Source organism: Anabas testudineus, chromosome 13 (genome assembly GCF_900324465.2).
Source record: "Anabas testudineus chromosome 13, fAnaTes1.2, whole genome shotgun sequence".
Lineage (NCBI taxonomy): Eukaryota > Metazoa > Chordata > Actinopteri > Anabantiformes > Anabantidae > Anabas > Anabas testudineus.
This window is the reverse complement of record NC_046622.1, coordinates 19078634-19097730: the sequence shown is the minus strand read 5'-3', so window position 1 is coordinate 19097730 and position 19097 is coordinate 19078634. Positions and strand designations below refer to the sequence as shown.

Sequence of the window (19097 nt, the reverse complement as noted above, 5' to 3'; positions counted from 1 at the left end):
CTCAGGAATCTCGTAATGAGCCTCAAGGGCTCAATAATTAGATATTATGGAAAATGTATTCATTTATCGAGTATAAATATCTAATCAATTGTCTACTTCTTTCCTGAATTGTGTGAGAAGCGTTTTTGGTGGAAAAACAGTTCAGGTTTGGTCTAAATCTAAAATTCTGTTGTTGCCGTTTTCAAACATCAAGCAGCATCTGTTTCAAAGAATCGAATGTATGCTGGATTCTTTTCTTTAATACAAAAATGGGGAACTGAGATTTTGTCACCTAAATACAACTCGAGGTTTACGTTTCCAGTTTGACTTGTTTCAGTGGGACGTTAAAGTTTTAAACAAGGCTGCCAGCTGCTGGACGGCCTTTTCCCCCACCGAGGAGAGCTGTGAGCTCCAGATTCCTACAGTGGCCTCGGTCGCTGAGTATGCTGACCCCGCCGTGTCCCAGACAGATGCAATGAGTTCACTGCTCAGCCCGTGGACTAACTGACTGAACCGAGACAGCACAGAGAAGCCAAGTGACGCCCCTCCGATCGGGTTCACCCACATAACCACCAGCAGCAGCAGTAGCCCCAGCAGCACCACAGAAGAAGTAGGCTGCAGCTCCCACCGCAGCTCCTGGGCCCAGCTGTTGGATTGGTCCCTCCTAGCCTCGGCCTGCAGGCCTCCACATCTGGCACAGCAGCACACTTTAGGAACAGGTGCTTCCTCCAGGCTCCGACAGTCACAGCAGGCCAGTGCTGCTGAAGGTAGTCTGCTGCCGCGGAGTGATGGACAGGTTTATCACAGAGGGTAAGGGGTTTTAATAAACTCCTCCACCCTCTCTCTGAACACATGCACCTTCTCTAGGAAGACCAGCGGCGAGTCCTCCTCCTCCTCTACCGATGAACCCAAGGACAACCAGATCCAACTGTTCTTCCTGAAGGAATCAAGACTGCCATCAGTGCTATAGTCCAACAGTGGAGCTGAAACTACTACTGCATTAATCCACAGGAAATTAATATATAGAAATATATATAATATTTGTACACTCTGCTCACACAACATGTGTGCTATGAATTGATAACTAACACACCTGCAGCTCCTTCACTCTGTGAATGAGGGGGTCGTAGGCCTGCAGCAACTCTGCGCCTGCTTTATCCAAAGCCTCCAGGTAGGCTTCTCTCTTCTTATCCAGCACCAGCCCCAGAGTTTGAAAAAACTGATTAACCTCTTGCCGGTCCTGCCTCACCAGACCCTCACAGCGGGCCTTCTCCTGCTCCAGCTGCTCCCCGAGCTCACACACCTAACAGAGGGGTATCGTGCATTCATATTAAAATGTCAGATGTCCATTTACCATTGGTAGAAAGTCAACACACCACATGTTTTTGTTTTTTTTTTTGTCTTGATTATTTTTCCACATGAATTTGCCCCAGCTCAGACACTGGCCTCACTCAGAGGACTCCCCACCTGTGCCCATCTGTGCTCAGAGAGTCTGGCCAGCAGTAGCGATGGGGTCTGTTTCTCTCTGATGAAAGCTGCCTGCAGGTCATCTATGGGATGACCCTGGTGTTGTCCGACAGTCAGACACAGGCCACAGATCAGCTTTCGATCCTGGATGCAGTACATGTTCAGAGGCTGCCTGCGGTGCTCCGGGCACGAGGGGGGTCGCGGCTCGCTGTCCCTCTGGTACTGAGACGACAGATGAGCGAACACATGAAAAAAAGAACAAAGAGCAAAGTGAAACGGCAGAAGAGTAACAGCCAAGATGGCGACTTCAGACTGACAGGTAGCCAAAGGGTAAATGTTTCACTTGAACTTGTAATTCTCTCCTACTTTCTCAATGATGGCTCGCAGGGATACGTTGGTGGGCAGAGCGTCTACGCCTGCTGGGGCAGCTCCACAACGCTGCGACAGTTAGGGCATTTTAGTGGCAGGCGCAGTGGACGCCAGATGGAATAGTTGGTAGACACCTGGAGCAAGTTGTCCAGGCAGGGCTTACAGAAGGTGTGAGAGCACGGCAGCACTCGCGGGTCGGCGAACAGAGAGTAGCACACAGAGCACGTCAGGTCCTCCTCTAGGTTGTCCATGATGGAGAGGAGACTAGAGTCCAGGATCAAGACTGAGGGTTTAGGAGGAGGATGATCTGGCAGGACGGCAGGGTGGATGAAAACCTACGTGTTGCACCTGTTCAGCAAAATACATTCACTTGATGCTGTAAAGTAATTATAACCTGGTGAGTACTTAAAAAACAGAGTTCAGAGAGTCAAACAGAAATTTGATCCAGCTCCTCACATGTGCAATGATGTGATGCTTTCTTTGTTGTTCAGATATAAGACAACATTTTACAGACTGAGTGAGGAAGGAAAATCAGCCGATTAATAAATGCTAAGAATAAAGTTTAGTTGCAGTTTAGTAGGTTAAGTAAAGGAAAAACGCGAGTGTATAAAAACACACTTTCATCCCGTCACTAATGGTGCTCTAGTGTTTCCCTTCGTCGGGTGCAAGTGGGCAATGTACTGCTCAGTCAGTCATAAGCTCTACCTTCATGAAGTTCACTTCTGTTTACACCGGTGGAAATGTGGAAATTCAATTATTTGTTTATAATCGAGCTCAGATGTTTTTAACTGGCTCCACATGAAGTTAGTTTCACAGGACAATGTAACACCATCGATTGTACCAGCCAAGATATAAAACATATCAATTAAAAACCAGCATGGACAATGTGACAGCATTAAGTCCATGCAATCGCAGTTTATCTCAGCTTTACGTAACCATCATTCCTGTTAAAATAATCCCAGGATCCAACCAGAACCTGGCTCGGCAGCAGGAAAGGCTCAAAGGTTAACGCAGCATGTGATCACAGGTCTGGAACAAGAGCACTGGGAGGTTTTCAGTCAGTATTTGCTAAAAATACTCACAAAGTTCCTTTAGGACGAGCTAAAACATATCTAAAAGCTTTAGAAATCAATACCTTTGGTGGAATTATTAGAGGAGATAAAGGCTTTCGACACCTGTAGGACCCCTCATTACACTGAAAGGAGGTTCTAATGGTTTTGTCCATCAGCAAACACCAGAGAGAAGTGTTGCAGCATCACTTAACACAACTAGTGCAGGTGGAAGGACCATACACTGGATTGCACAGGTATAGTGTTTTGTTAGCAGCAGGAGGCTGAACTAATACGATTCATCTCCATTCAGCCAGTTTGTGTCGAGGAGCTGATTCTGTTCAGAAAAACAAGGGAACAGCCAAAAAGCGGCTCAGCTCCTGTTACACCATCAGTTGTGTCTGTGGGGGGGTGTATGGGCTCTCTCCTCTAGTTACTGCCAGCACCGCAGCGACAATAGGAGGCCTGCTGCCAGCACTCACCCAGCCCCAACACACACACACACACACATTGTTGTGTTCAGCTGTGCAACCGTCCCCCAGACCTGATCCATTAATGGAGTCAAACTGCTGCTCACAGTTGGCGCCCAGATTCAAACAACTATGATGAATCAGGCTAATGACTGGGTACTGCTTAGGTTTAGATCTTTATACTCTCCTACATGACTGATCTTTTACGTTGTTACACGAGTGGGTTTAGTTTGTAACAGCTGCTCAGTTTTATTGTCTGTTCCTTAAATTAAAAGATCTTTAACCACACAATCACTGCCTTGTTTCAAACTAATAACCTCCCTCGCTTCGGTTCGTAACGAGCAGTTTCACTGACAACTATGAAATGTAGCTAGTAACTAAAAGTCCTTTATCTAACATGACATTCCCAATTACCACAGACGTCACGCTGTTACACCGACTACTTTCCCAGCAACCAGTCTACAGTATAGCGCGTATGCGTCTGTAATCTTAGTGACACACCCTACAAGTGTGTGACACTAAAAACGATCTTTGAAGCGAGGAATCCGTGAAGAACTCACCGTCTGCTCGGAGCGGTCTGTCCAAAACACAGCTTGCATTTCCTGTTCCGTCTCGCGCCGCCTTCAAGTGCTCTCAGTGAATTCCCCAATCTTGAGAGCAGCAGGAAGTGGACGCGCAAATATATCAAAAGCGAGTACATTGAAAAGCCAGTGTAGGAACAGGAATGGGAAAACAGTAAAAGACGTCTTGCAGTTGTCTTCCCATTTAAACCGACGACACGAAAATGTTTCTAAATCACGCGTGTATGAATGTTGTGCGGTTTCTGTACGTAGCTCGTTCCACGGAATAAATTTCAAACTGTTTTCGAATGTGTCATTATGATTTCCCGTAGTACGCATGCGCACAATGTGTCCTTCTGGCCAATCACGCTCGGCCTCTCCTCCATTTGAATAGCGTGCAGCCGGTGGAGCTCACTGACTGTCTTACACACACTCATCAGAAATAAAGATAGAAGACACAGGCAAACAATATTAAACACGCTTCTTCCTTACAACAGACCACACACACACGCAGGCTCACGATTTGGGTTTCACTATTTATTTTCTCGAAGACAATCTATCCTGCAGTCTATCCCCCCCCCCCAAAAAAAGAGTTTTGGGCAAACCAACTTTTTTTTTTTCTCTCTTCCATTTCATAATTTTAGACTTGAAACCACATGTTTGCTAACAAGGAATGCTGCAAAAAATATCCCTATGTTAAACAGAAGGTTTATGAGCACAATGTGTAATCATTTACTACAGTGTTTGAAGTTAACACAAAATAAATTGGAAAAGGGTAAGCTTGTACACCTAGCTGGTATAAGAGGAAAGAGGAGCACGGGGCTAAGGACTCTGTAAGGTACTAAAAGGTACAGCAAACTTGTTCATGGGTTTATTAATTATCAGGAGAACCCACTCAGGACAACTCCAGTCTGACATGTGGGACACCCTTTGACCTTTGACATGAGGGAGGTTAAACCCCTTTCGTAGTCTAGCTGAGATACATCAGCAGATCGATTACTGCTGCTCCTGAAATAAAGTCCTTATTTTCTCAAGTATCACTAAAAAGCATAATTGGATTACTCTAGAAAGACAACAAAAGGTTGTGGTTGAGTGATGCATATTGTAGAGGTTGTTGGCGGGTCAAAACCTATGTAACCAACCAACACACCTTCAGAAAGACTTCAGGCCTCACTTTGCAGTACATGTGCAAAACCATACAGATTATTTAGCAAATTGGACACTAGTGAGGGGTAAGGGAAGGGGGACACATGTAACATTTAAGCACAGTTTTACTTAAAATGAAAATTACACTGTATCCACAGCCTAAAGAAACTAAAATACCCTAAAAATAACTGTGCTATAGTTTAGTACATGCAAAGGTTATGATTCACAATCCTACGTGAAATGGCCATTGTTCTCTTCTCCCTTGGTGATAAGTCAAAGCTATGGCAACAATACTGCAAAGCAGTGATTTTGCTGTAAATTGAAGGAGAAATAATTAACTCTCACAAGGGGAACGGGTCATTTGGTTGATTATAGTGATGATGTCAGAATTTCACAGCATCAAGCCCATATCTGGTGCGTAGGTTAGGGTTCTGGTGTGAGGGTGGAATACGATCGTCATCAATCACCTTTACAGAAGCAATGAAACTAAAAGCTGAAAATAAAAAATATCATAAAAAGGAACACACTGGAGGCAAAAAGAAAAGCCCAAAAGCCACCAAATGCATCTTAATACAATGCACTGCTTCTCCACACGTGCCAGTAGCATTGTCCAGTGTCAATTAATACTAACTTAACAATAATTCAGAGAAAGAAAAGAAAAGAAAAAAAAACCTTGTGATGACGATTATTTTTTCACATATCCAAAGTTCTTTCTTTCAGGGATTGGAGGATCAGCCTCTTTCAAAGGCAGAATTTCTTTCCTGAAATCTTTGCTAACCTCATTGTTGCGTTTCTCAATTTTTGTTTCTCTTCAGATGTATTTGTATCTTTTTCCCGTCTCTGCATGCGTTCTCACCCAGCCTTGCATACTCCCAGTCACGCACGCAGCCAAGCACACACAACTCATCCGTCCATTCTCTCGCACACGCGACACGCGCAGCCGGACTCTGGGCCTCGCCCACCAGGGGAGAGGATGGTGCCCCATCGGGGCGTCTCGTTGGAGGAGATGAACCTGGCTCCTCAGCACTGAGTCCAGACATTCATACACAATGGGTCCATTCACACACATGTCTGATAGCGTGGCCGATTGGGGGAGGGGCACATTGAGGGTGGCGCCCTCTTCTAGTCGGAGGACCGCAGAATTGTGATGGTTCGTGGTTCATCTCAGTTCATAATTAAAGTTATATTCTTTTCTGCATTTTTGTTTCAAGATCTCTTGGTTTCTTATTTTTGGATGTCCTTGGTTTTCCCCGGGCAGACATCAAGTTTTACTTTTTTTGTTGTCATTTGAAGTAGTTTTCCAAAGACGACAGCTCCAATAACACAGAAGTTATGTCGGCATGTCTCTCAACGCATTCGATGTAGATGTTTTGCTTTTTTGCAACATGTAGCCACTCATTCTCATTCGCACCCACTCGCCATCTCAAACTTCATTTGGGCTGGTTCCCCTGGAATGCCAAATGAAATCCACACATTTTTCTCTCAGATAAGATGCAGCCATGGATCCCACGAGCCAAGCACAATGGATCAAATTTCTCACACTCTCGCTCTTTCTCTCCTAATTTGTTTTATGTTGAACAGAGTGCTGCATCGTGAACAAAACTCCAGAATACCCCAGATGCCGTCTAGAACTGGAATCCCTCGGCTGGCACGTTGGCTGAGTTAAAGCCGTAAGTTCCGCCCTGGATGGCCTCTGGGACGAGGCTGGTGTCTTCATCAATCTGAACGACAAGATAAGGCAGTGTTAACAAACAGACGTGTAGGGAAAGCTAGTGCTATAGTCATATTTTATCATGTCAGAAATTATCAGAAGACTAAATATTTCCAACACTTGTCCATTTCTACAAGGTGTTGGCACTTTTTAAAGTAATACATAGCTATGTAGCGTCAAGCTACACTTCCAACTCTTCCACCTCTCTTTACTATTCAAAGGGGAAAAGTCTGACCAAGTTTTTAAAATGTAAAAAAAGCTGTGAATAATAAATTACAAAACGTAATGAAACGTAAAATTGAGAAATAAACATCCAAGTTTAACTTACATCATCAGATGAGAAGAACTGATCAATGATTTCATATGCCAATTTGTAGATATCTTCATTTTCGTGATTCTGCAGTTGCTCCACCTTTTCCAAACCTGTTAGACAAAAAGACAACGTTTTACAACATTTGACAAGTTACACAAACAGCTGATGCTGAGAAGTAATATAAAACCTCAGTGCTGCAAATAGAGCTCACCTCCGCATTCCTCAATAAGGTTGGCAATGGTTTCAGCCTCGTCATCGGCCATCTTGAGAATATTGCTGAGGCCGTCGAGAACGACCTGCACGACTTGAGCATCCTTCACTGTCAGTAGGTTGCAGAATGGAGGGATCACCTGCTTCTCAATAAGGTGTGCCACCTGCAGATGGCAGAGAGACAATGATATACTGTGTACCAGTAATCTGACATGTCTGACAACATAAGATCTTGTTCAGGGGAGGTTTTTCAGTTTTTGTTGGCATTATATTCTTGACTACGTTAAAAAAAAAAAATCTAGTCACCAATAAACACGCTAACAGTTTGGCAATTATTCTTTACTGCAGAGGGACCATTTTGCACGAGTTGAAAATTATCTTTTGCTTTAAATTTAATGACTTGTTCTCAATCGCAGTATGAAGATCATACGTGGACCAAACGTATGGGTGAGTGTATATAAATATAAATAAATATATAGAAGGTCTTACCTGATCTTTCCTCCCACTTATTGTCAGGTTGCTGATGGCCCAGGCCGCCTCCTTCTGTGTGCCAAAGTCACCCTAAAATACAAGCAAAGTAAGCTTTACTATGCTCTTCAAAGAATATATCTATATATACATATATCTAATATATAGATATAGATCTATATCTATATATTACATATAGATTAGATATCTATATATATTGCACTTGACACAGAGCATAAACAGAGGCTGTATACAAACCTTGTCAAGCAGATGAATGATCATGGGAACTAGCTTGGCGTCAATGACAGCCTGCACCTGCTGCTGGTTGCCTGCTGTGATGTTGGACAGGAACCACACTGCCTCCTACAGGACAGAAATACAAACACATGAGTGAGAGATGTGTCACTACTGAAGCCATGTACCCCAAGTTAAAGTGTGTGCAGGCTGTATCCAAACTGGAGGAGGCAGGTGTTAAAAGTCACATCTGACAGAATGACCCAGTGCAAAACCAAAACAAATCACATTGTGTTATTAGAATGACACGGCCAGTCATTCCTCCCAATGAGGGCTAAAAACACTTGTCACTTGAATTTGTGTGTCTGAGCTGGATCAGAATCCAGAGGTCTGCTCTGGGAGTTTGACCTCTGGCCGAGACAGAGTGCTGTGGGCGGGGCAAGGGTGTATTTTAGGCTATAATCATCGACCAGGTCACAAACTGGGGCCTCGTGTTTTTAAATGACCAGTCTCAGATGCACTCCGATATCACCAGAGACACATGGCCTCAGGACCCTTTAGCCACCAACCCAGGGAATCACACACTCAAGCTCATGCACACACACACTAGTACCCTCCTCCCCAAACCCACCCTCTGCCTAACTACAACTGCCACAGCCTCTGAGGTCCTCTTCGTCATCTTCATCCTCGCGATTCCTCAAGTTGAAATTTACTGCTATCTGTCCCATCCATTACCTGTCACACAGCATTCACACTAGCACCAAGTCTCTGATTTCATCACTTCCAGACAGCCAACGCAGCATTGAGATAGTCAGATATGATGTATGAGGAGAAGGAGGAGAACGTCTCACCTTGTTGATCTTCTCCTTTGGATGAGTGAGGAGAGCAGGGAAGTGGCTGAGGGCATCACAGTTGAGCACCACCTGGGTCTGTTCATCTGTGCCAGTCACTATGTTCCCAACAGCCCTGAGGGCAGCAGTCTGGATGTGGAGACGAGTTGTGACATTGTTTTTATAATATTGCATTTTTATTTAAATAAAAAAAGTTCAAGTTTAAAAAGGTAGAAGTAGCTTTAATTTCCCATATATCTTTACATCTTATTTTTCCACTGTAGTTTCTAATGTTGAGACACGACATGGCATTGGCAGCATGATTTCTCTGTAATGTACGGTCATGTTTTTATGTGTCAAAGACTGAAATGAACAAAGACTGCTCGCAAATCAGGATTTTTGTTCTAAACAGCACCGGTTTCCTTCCCATACCTGAACTTTGACCTCCTGGTGACTGAGCAGAGGGACCAGATGAGGGACAATGCCAGAGTCGATGACCATCTGAATCTGCTCGTTGCCAGCATCCGTCAGGTAGGACAGAGCCCACACTGTGTCTACCAAGATCTGGAGGCACCAGAACACCAAGAGATTTTAATGAATCCATTTTACTTTATGTTTAGCTTCAGCAGACAGAAATTATTTAGCAGGGAATATGTAATTGGGGCATAGGCACCACGGCATGCTTTAAGTACTCACACTGACATCAGTGTGGTGGATCAGGACGCACAGAGCTGGCAGGATCTGTCAAGAAAATTGAGAAACAGGAGTCATTTGCTGAAGAAAATGAGCAAGGTTCCTATGTGATCCATGAACATTACCCTCATTCATATATGCACATTATGGGAACATTTACTGCATTTACACAGTAAATTTGCCCATAATTTACCAGTTTGGGTGAAGCACAGATGGAGCTCCAACCCTTTCTGTCAAACATCATCTACTAAACATCTATCTTGGCTTCCAGAAGAAACATTCTCAGCAGCATACAGTCGCAAATCAAGTAAGTCAGATTACACTTTGCTGTCTAATCAGTGTTACAGCTTCTGACACGCACTGTATGCCGCATTATTGTCTCATTGAAATGGAGTCTGTCTGATAATATATGTTCCAGCTGGGAGTCCATTCAGAGAATAGTAGGTGAACTAAACATGCACACTGTGCATACATGAAGAATTAAGTTTCTATTAATTAATAAATGAATAAGTAATAAAAAAAGACATAATTGGTCACTGACACACGTTATCTGAAAGATATCGTTATCGATGATGATTTGTACAGCCACTCATTTTGTTTGTTTCATACACACATACCTCCTGGATCGTCTCCATAGGTGGTGGAGGGTCCTTGTGGCGGCACAGATTGACCATGACCCAGGTGACATTGCGAAGGAAGGTGATGGGGATGGAGGGACTGATGAAAGAGAGGAGAGGCTTGACCACGCCCAAGCTGATCACATAGTCTCTGCACTGAGGCCCATCACCTGGAGAGAACACGCAGATTGAGCTCATGTCTCGGAAACGACTGTATTTTATTCTAAAAGAAACCGTGTTCGCACCAACAGCAACTCACCTATGATGTTGCCCAGGGCCCAGACGGCCTGTTCACACACATTCTGGTGAGGAGAGTGAAGCAGCCTCAGGAAGAGTGGCACAGCATCTACACAAAGGAAACAGAGAGGTGTCAATCATTATTGAACACACCTCATGATGCTTTAGCTCAGGCATGACAATTTGTTCATCGCAGAACTTGTAATGGTCTTATATGCATGATTAATTCTAAATTACTTCACACAGACTGACGCCAAATCAATTAGATAAATTATTATAAAATGTATGACATGAAAACTGATAATAGTGAGGTTCTCTGTGGATCATTTCATCTGGCACTTACTGGACTGCACCACTGCTTGGGTCTGCTCTGACGTTCCTGATGCTATGTTGGTTAGAGCCCAGGCTGCCTCAAACTGAAGAGATGGGCTGTAGAGAGGCGAGAGTGGAGAGATGATGGATGAAAGCAGCAGAGGCAACAGTAAACTAAACAGTAAGAGCACGCCGATGAGTCATTTATGTTCTGCTGTTCCTAGAAGGTAAAAACTGGAACACACTTACATAACTGCAACACGTTCAGATGTAGGCTGGGCTAAACCCTGGTGGTTCATTTGCATAACTTTTAAGTGTATAAACTCAACATGACTTGAAGAAAAAAAAAAAAACAAAGGAAGTAGACCAACTTGTACTGTAGTTTTCACACATTAAAAAAAAGCATAATTCACTGCGACATGAAGACCAACAGAGTAACAGCCTGCTTACTTGTCATCTCTGTCCAGGCAGTGGACCAGTATAGGAAGGATCCCAGATTTAATCAGGTCATCTATGGGAGGGTTACGGTCACTGGACAACAATTTCCTGCAAAAACAAGACAAAGCAAAAGATTACTCACACAGCTTTACTGGCAGACAAAAAAAAGTAAAAGTGTCACCACACAAGTCAGTCACAACCCCAGCGACTGACAGGAAGACGCCACATTTATGTGCATCAACATTACACGCCAGCTACAGCATGATGGCACTTGAGACTAAGCTGCAGTGCAGCATAAACTACCAGTCAAAAGTTTCTATTACAATATTTACATTTAATGTCTCTATATCCCCAATGAAATTAAAAGCAGGTGCTAAAAGTTCTCAAATGGTTCTGTTCAATATAATTTCATCTCAATGAATAGCCATTATTGATATTCTTCCCAAAACTGCAACAGAAGATCCTACAAATTATGTACAAGGTACAAGGTACAGGGCAGCGTGAGGAGGTCTTGCCTAAGGACCCCTACTGGAGGTAGACCACAGCTGGGATTTGAACCCCAGTCTCCCACATGGGAGGCGGTGATTTTACCACTACAATAACCAGCCGCAAACTATTTAAATTTGTATAATATTGGAAAGAATGTAGTGTTCTAAACCTCTTGACCGGTAGTGTATTGAAGCCGAGCTGAATAAGTTTGGTGTGAAAGCACTTGTAGACATTTAGCATGAAGTCCACTATGACTGTAGAGCCTACGCGTGTAAGGGTGTGTGCTCCTACCTGGCAGCCTGCACAGCACTCAGCTGGACTCCCTGGTTATCACTGGTGGCATTCTACAAAACAAGAAAACTTCCCCTTTATACTCCATTGCAATATACTGCAGTCAGACAGATAATAAATGAGTAATGACAAAAACGCATAATTCAAATCCATTACTTACTTGTACTATTGCTTCAAGAGAGGTGTTTTGCTGAAATATAAATTTTGAAAAGTCATCAGTCAGCAATCATGCTTTGACACATTTGCAGTACATAATGTGACAAGAGTAAAAGATGGAACCTGTGAGTGTTAAAACAGTGCTTTGGCAAGAAAGAGCAAGTCAGCACTGTTAAACATAGCAGTGCACACTCAAACATCTGAATACACAGAAAAACGCATATGGTGGCAGCACCAAATTTGCTTTGCATTAAAAATAGTGTTTCCTGAATTTGCTTTTGTATGTGAAGTTGACAAAGCAGGAGCAAAAGCCACCAAAATATACCATTTTGGCAAAACACTGACTTGCATTCTCACACCAATTTGATGTTTTGGTGTAACACTCAGGAAGGTGGACATGCAGGCCAGCATTCAACATCAACTGCCAACTGGCATGCTCACTTCATGACCGTCTAAAAAGGCATTCAGACCCCAGCGTGGGCTGCCTATGGTAGGCGCCCTGAGTATCACTTTCAATTACATAAATTTATTTGAGAGAAAAAAAAAAAAAACATTACCAGCGAAACCTCAAAAAAAGGCTGGACATAGACTCTCAACAAAAGTTAAAACAATCTGTGTATTTACATTCCATGGCTGTGGGAGAAGATTAAACAGTGTTGATGACAAATGAAGAAATTTAAAAGAAAGCTGGGGGACACTGGGAGCATATCAGAAAAGGCTGTTAGTCAAAATGCTCAGAGGCTCCAATTATCCATATTCAAAGAGCCGACCACAAAATGGGTGAAACACTGAATAAAATGATAATATCCTCAAGGCAACACAATCAGTGTGTTATTCTAAACCAAATGAAAACAGCCCCGCAGTGGTTACTGCTTTAAGTATTTAAACTAGCACACTTTTCCACAGAAGCCTCTCTAATGTCATGCTGTGAGTCAGAGGAGCATGTCGTTGTTGATATATTGCTAAGCAGCCCATTTGGAGTCAGTCCTCTCAACACCACAAGGCAGTTAGTGTGGCTGAATGTCTGCATGTACATTTTTATTCCAACAATGCCAACAAGACCAGAGATGTTATGGTGGGTCAGTATCGGTGGGACTCTTGACCGATTCATTTTTGGTGACACTCTAAAGTGTGCAGGTCTCATGTGTGCCAACCACTGCAGAAATTAAGAAACAGCCAAGAGACATTTACTTTTAAGCTTAAAGCTTCTGCAGCAACTGAGGTTCGACATAAAATGAAGGGCCTGAACAATATATTGACCATAATATCAGTTTATTTGTTCCTGGTTACCCACTTTATTTTCTTGACTTCTCCTTCTTAAACAATCCTAGGAATACTGTGTTCCAAAGGCCCACTAATGACAAGGAAAGGTTATGGTCGGTGCACTGTACCTTGTCTACTAAGGAAGTTGTAAAATAAGTATGTGTCCGACTTCAGACACAGCAACCAGCACAAAGAAAAACAAACTCAATGTTTGTTCACACTTGTGCCCCACCCAACTGGCATTGACCAAGTAGAGCCCATCACATTGGTAAAATGTCAGCATGTCATAAACCAGTGATACAAACCTAAAGTGGGGGAAAAAAAACACTGGACAAGCATGAGAGCAGCAGACAGCAGACTGTATGTGCCAAGCTGTCGTTCCTACTTCTTCAGCAGGACCTTACTAGACCTACACACAACACACTACACTTATGACATAAAATTGCTTGATCTTCTAGCAGCAGCAGGCACATTTTCAGAGGAACACACACACACACACACACACGTACCGATTTGAAATCTCCATCGACATCAGAGTCCTCACAGATGTCCTCGTGGGGCACGTTTCTTCTCTTCAAAAGGTGCTCGTCTCTTTTATTCTGTGATGGAGGGAGTAGAAATAACACGTCATGCATATTCCCACAGAAATCCTGGCTGATAAGGAAAACTGTCTTTCAGTAGAAACGGCAGATAAAAGGCTGGAATGTAATCGGGTTGCAAAAATTGAAGTTACTGAGAGTCACTGGGTGATGGTGTTAATATCAAAATATAACACAAAGCGATTACCTTTCTGAGTTCCACCACTACCTCTGTCCTCTGTCTTCTCATAGTCTGTGGAAGAGAAAGAATATTAACATAAAATAACTTCAATCCAAAACTGCCTTTGCCCAAGAGAATATGTTGAGCTATGACGTTAAATTCGTCTGAGATCAGCACCCAGTGTGTGTGGTCAGAGATGATACCTGAAGCATAAAGTCAACAGGCCACACTCGGCATATGACAGCACCCGAACACACTTAACACCCGTCTGACCCACTATGACTCAGCTTATGTTTCAGTAATACCATTTTATGCAGCTTAAACAAATTTGTGTGTGCTACAACAAAAACGTACAAAGTAAAGAGGTGAAATTCACTCTGTTGCCAATTTGTCAGACCCCACAAACTAAAACCAGGGCAACACTGCGACAAATCCTACCTTGATCAAAGTTATGATGTTCAGGTTTGGTTGAAAATGCTTTAGAGAGATACAGATTTTGATATATATCACGTTTCCAATACTTCCGTCTACTCACACTGCTTTATTTGACCTGGACAAAATATCAGAAACACAGCTCTTCCTACAAACTAGATTCTCTCAAATGAACATGAAGTTGAACTACAATCCTTTTTACACATACAACATCTGCTTGCACGAAACCCGGCTTTCACAGAGGGAGATTTATTGCAGGAATACTGTTCTCAGCCTGCAACACTACAAGAAAAGTGCACTGAGCAGAGGCCTTAACACGTACTTCATGAGCAGGAGGTTATTGCTTTAGTGAACACAGAATGGATGTTTATGTGTAGTCCTTGTATTGACTACTGACAGACTTTAACCATGGTGCTGATAAATAGTTGGGCTTACTAACAGGTTGCTAAGCGAGACAACTCATGATTAGGGGCCTAACTCTCTCTAGAAGCTACTTGTCAAACAGGATGTATGAGAATATCCTCTTCACATGCCCGCCTGAAAACCCCATGTCCTGCTCAGATTATTGAGGCAGAGGCATGTTGGTCTTACTGTGAACCAACCGGGAACTTGTGGCTCCACGTTAGCCATCGTGTAGCTTTGATCCATCCGTCATGTGACGGTGTATCTAGCCGCTCGCATTAACCTTGTTTTGTAGGCATGAGTGACGTTAGTGAAGCACGGATTGAAAAATTAACACTACGCCACTATTTTAAAAGACCCAGGTAACCGGCCAGCTAAGACGCTAAGTGGTTTCCGCCATTGTTTTTGGTGATAAAGACGGGGGATGGGTGGAACTGCGGCCACCAGCACCACCAAGCCCCAACTACCGAGCTTCACGGTAGCTTGCGAGTAGGCTAGCAGGCAGGGCAGCTAGCTGTAGCATCAAAATAACGTTAATCTGCGCTCCTGTTCGCTTGCCAATCAAGCAAGCGTCCCCCAAACACCACCTAAAAGTATGGGGTATATTAAGTTGAATGTTTAACACGTCCACTAGCTAACGCACCGAGCTAAAGCAGTGCGGTGGGTGATATGCTTCAGTTAAGCTAGCACGTCCCCCGTGGGCCTGGCTAGCTGCTAGGTTAGCTAGCAGAGCACATCCAGCGGATGCAACAACTCTTGACTTGCTGTTCTGACATGTTTTATAACCGCCGCCGCCGCCTCACGGCGCAACGAAGCCCGTGAAAGCCAAGGCGACATCGACCGGCCAACGCCAGCGACCTAAATGTGGTGAGCTGTGGAGGCCGGGGCCGAGGCTCCGAGCGCGAAGTTCACGATGGTGGAAATTAGAAACGACGTCACAGGGAAGCCAGCGGGCGAAGCTGGCCGCGAACACGGCGGCGGCGGCGAGGAAACGAGGAGATCCTCGACACCGATCTGCACAACTTTTACCTCCAAATCACGGCCCTTATTCTTGAAATTCTTCAGCCGCTGGTTGTCCAGTTTCTCGTTGTCGGCCATGTTAGCAGTTGTGGTTGCGTTGGATACAGTAAAACTCGTGGATTTAGCTGGTGAGCTGCCCCCTTTCTAGTTCCCTTTTCTCAGCCTTCGTTAGCGGACTATTTTTTGCTGCTGTCCGCGGTGCATACTGGGAATGCCGGTGGTGGAGGGCAGCCTCGCTCTGGCGTAGAAGAAGGGTGGGGAAACCCCGCTCACTGCTATTGGTGCGTCTGCAGAGCGCGACACACACCGACACGCAGCCGCTGCATATGTTGGATCACTATTTCTAATGCTTAGCTACATTATGTGCATTTATTTTGTAGACTGTAGTTTGTGCTGATGTTTTGCTTTGTCTTGATGTCTTGTTTTTACTTCGCAGCCCGTATGAAATATTTGATATGCCTCTAATTACCATACAGTTCAACAGCAGCACAAACTAGAGTCATAACATGAACATCTCTCTAAATAGCTCTATTATTATAACGTCCATTAAGGTAGATTTACTGAAGGGATACTTTGCTTTAGTTGCATTTAACGACTAGTTTGTCAATAACGCTTTTATACACTGTTGACAGATCTCTACTATGATGATAATGATGAAGATTAAGATGTTATTTTTCAAAATAACATGGCAAACAGAATAAATCAGATGGGACAAGTCAAGGTCAAGAAGCCACATGATTGACCTCTCCTCATCTTAAGAAAGAAATATAAACATATCTTAAGAACATAAATGGCAATCAAAAATGGCCAAAAGAACAATAAGGGTTAATGTATAATAATCACAAACAAATAAAAAGAAAAAGGGAACTAAATATTTAAAGGAAAGAGCTGGAAGAAAGTTAGTTACGCATAGTGATGGCAGTTTCTTAATAAGCTTTTAAAAACTGGTGGTGGTGTGAAATGGTGTGAAAACACAACAATATTGGAGACAGAGAATTGAGAATATGTATTTATAAAGTATATTTACACAAGAGAACAACAGAGGGGTTCTTGGAGTTTGAGAACTGTTGCTGGACCTAGAAACATTTGGCTGCTGCACACTACATACACTTATTACACTTGATACATGTTATTATATGTGTGTGTTATATAGTAGATAGGCTAAACCAGAACTGGATGATAAAAACTAAAATATTACTGATAATTACTGTGGTATTCACCAGTTACAACTACACAGAGGCACAGAGTAACTTCTCCTTTCCTCTCCATGTGCTCCTCTGTAGGGAACCATTGTCTCACACTATAATTGGTACAGCCTGGAAGAACAATGATCAGTGATTGTTGTGCTGACTCAGCTATACCACTTGGTTTTCTACTGTCCATTATTCAGGTAAGTGCAGATTACATTTAGTTTTTAGTCGATTAAATGATAATGCACAAATAGTGAGATGGCTCTCCACATAATCTTCTGTCTTCTTCACAATTCAGCTTTCTTTCAATTCAAGTATTTTCTTCTACAGAGATTAACACTAATCTCTTTGTTAATATCATCCTTCTTATTGCTGCCTCCTCTTATTTGATCATACCGATGACACAGCGAAGCTATGTATGCTGAGTCACACAGGCAGGTGAGATGAAGTCCCATACATGGTATAAAATCAAAGTTCAGAAAGATTTTTGTGACGTGCTGCAGAGCAAACTTTTTCCCCAGCTGTTTGACCTCATCTTATCCTTAATGTCCTCTTGAGCCTGTTTCAGTGGAGTCTTCATCAGATAGACTATCCTCCTGAAACCTTCCTCTAGTCCCATCCCGGTGGTGGCTGAACAGGGCTGGATGAACCAGGCTCTGCCCTCACACACTCTTCTCAAATCCAGCTTCACACAAAGAGCATCTGGGCTCAGAGCTTCTGGAAGGTCCTGTTTGTTGGCGAGGACCACAAGAGGAACTTCTTTGAGACTCTCGCTCCTCAGGACCTTGGAGGTGGAGAACAAGTTTTAAATGTATTATATATATAATTAAGAGTTAATTATGCTTAAAAATACACACGTATTATTCAAGTGTTGTATCATTAAATATGATTACAAATATTCTACTATGTTATCAGTCATTCATAAATGTTCAAACACAATCACTGAGGCTCCATAGGAGAAGTGTTGATAAATACATTGAGTCCACACCTATCCAAGTTATTTTTAGCTGTAATGAAGGGTATAAGCTTATGTGTAACTGTAAAATCACACATAGTGAACATGAAAGTGAAGCAGTAATAGCCAAAACAACCTTTTTGAGTTGAGGGACATACTAAATTGGACTTTTAGAAGTCACGTGTTCTTGTTACATAGAAATATTGCTGTTATAATAAATAATAATTTGATTTAATTACCTGATGTAGTTCCCCTCGTGCCTCGTCTAGCCGCTTCTGATCCCAGCTGTCCACCACAAACATCAGTCCGGCTGTATCAGCATAGTAATGCCTCCAGTAGGGCCTCATCCTCTTCTGGCCCCCCACGTCCCACACCGTCAGGCTTGGGCTGCTCCTGTCTGTGTCCAGCATCTCCACGTTGAAGCCCACAGTTGGCACGGTCACCACGCTCTCGTTGTACTTCAGTTTGTAGAGCAGGGTGGTCTTTCCCGATCCGTCAAGACCTAGAATCAAGACCTGTGCTTGTTTCTTAGACTTGGATCCGCGCACGCCCATGTCCTCAAAGCGTAGCCTGTGTCTATATCGAATTTGGGATGAGTTCCTGTGTGTGTGTGTGTGTGTGTGTCTGGTTTCTTATGGAGGCATGCTGCTAACAGTAGGGGGTGGGGGGATAGATCCCTTAAGTATAGAGGAGGAGGTATCGTTTAGAGTTTGGATGGGACTGATACCATTTTGGGGGTGGGGAGACCCAAGGAGAGAATATGTAAATAATATAATGTAATAAGTTGTAAAATCATGTTTACATAGTGTTATTTTCATTATTTCATTATCAGTTTAGCTGCTTTGTTGTTCATCTTAGCCTGAAAGTAACCTAACCTGTAGATGCACACATTGAGCTGTTACTCCACAGCTACTGTAGTAAGTACCACTGCATGCGTGACACTGCTTGAAGCACGTTTTTATTTTAAGAGTGGAAACAGAATTAGATACATTAGGATGAAACAACAGAAGAAAATAGAAACATGCATAGTGTATGGA

General features: G+C 43.2%; 3 protein-coding genes and 1 long non-coding RNA gene across 5 annotated transcripts; 1 reads left to right on the top strand and 3 right to left on the bottom strand.

The window, feature by feature from the left end:
• Window positions 1-18: 18 nt before the first annotated feature.
• Window positions 19-2973, bottom strand: LOC113149781 (tripartite motif-containing protein 59). The gene is given in 10 exon segments (XM_026342057.1): window positions 19-713; window positions 716-757; window positions 760-792; window positions 795-894; window positions 896-916; window positions 1073-1282; window positions 1447-1668; window positions 1813-1871; window positions 1874-2163; window positions 2272-2973. Coding segments are annotated over 9 exon segments (1281 nt in total). The 5' UTR covers window positions 2067-2163; window positions 2272-2973; the 3' UTR covers window positions 19-312.
• Window positions 2974-5417: 2444 nt separating this feature from the next.
• kpna4 (karyopherin alpha 4 (importin alpha 3)) lies at window positions 5418-16120 on the bottom strand. The gene is made up of 17 exons (XM_026369744.1): window positions 15925-16120; window positions 14089-14133; window positions 13812-13901; window positions 12044-12073; window positions 11884-11936; window positions 11116-11211; window positions 10697-10782; window positions 10376-10462; window positions 10117-10286; window positions 9503-9547; window positions 9239-9370; window positions 8828-8956; window positions 8001-8105; window positions 7764-7835; window positions 7276-7438; window positions 7080-7174; window positions 5418-6761 (listed from the first exon to the last, which is right to left on the bottom strand). Exons 1-17 carry the CDS (start codon window positions 15991-15993, stop codon window positions 6666-6668), a joined length of 1563 nt encoding a protein of 520 aa, XP_026225529.1. The 5' UTR covers window positions 15994-16120; the 3' UTR covers window positions 5418-6665.
• On the top strand, window positions 16075-17812 carry LOC113168724. 2 transcript variants are annotated; one of them, XR_003299510.1, is made up of 4 exons: window positions 16075-16196; window positions 17199-17305; window positions 17513-17543; window positions 17674-17812. It is a non-coding gene; the product is annotated as an uncharacterized LOC113168724 (long non-coding RNA). The 2 variants fall into 2 exon arrangements; XR_003299509.1 differs by lacking the exon at window positions 17674-17812 and having other exon boundaries at window positions 17513-17652.
• Window positions 17560-18635, bottom strand: LOC113168714 (ADP-ribosylation factor-like protein 14). The gene is made up of 2 exons (XM_026369753.1): window positions 18300-18635; window positions 17560-17889 (listed from the first exon to the last, which is right to left on the bottom strand). Exons 1-2 carry the CDS (start codon window positions 18612-18614, stop codon window positions 17581-17583), a joined length of 624 nt encoding a protein of 207 aa, XP_026225538.1. The 5' UTR covers window positions 18615-18635; the 3' UTR covers window positions 17560-17580.
• Between the last annotated feature and the right edge of the window lie 462 nt (window positions 18636-19097).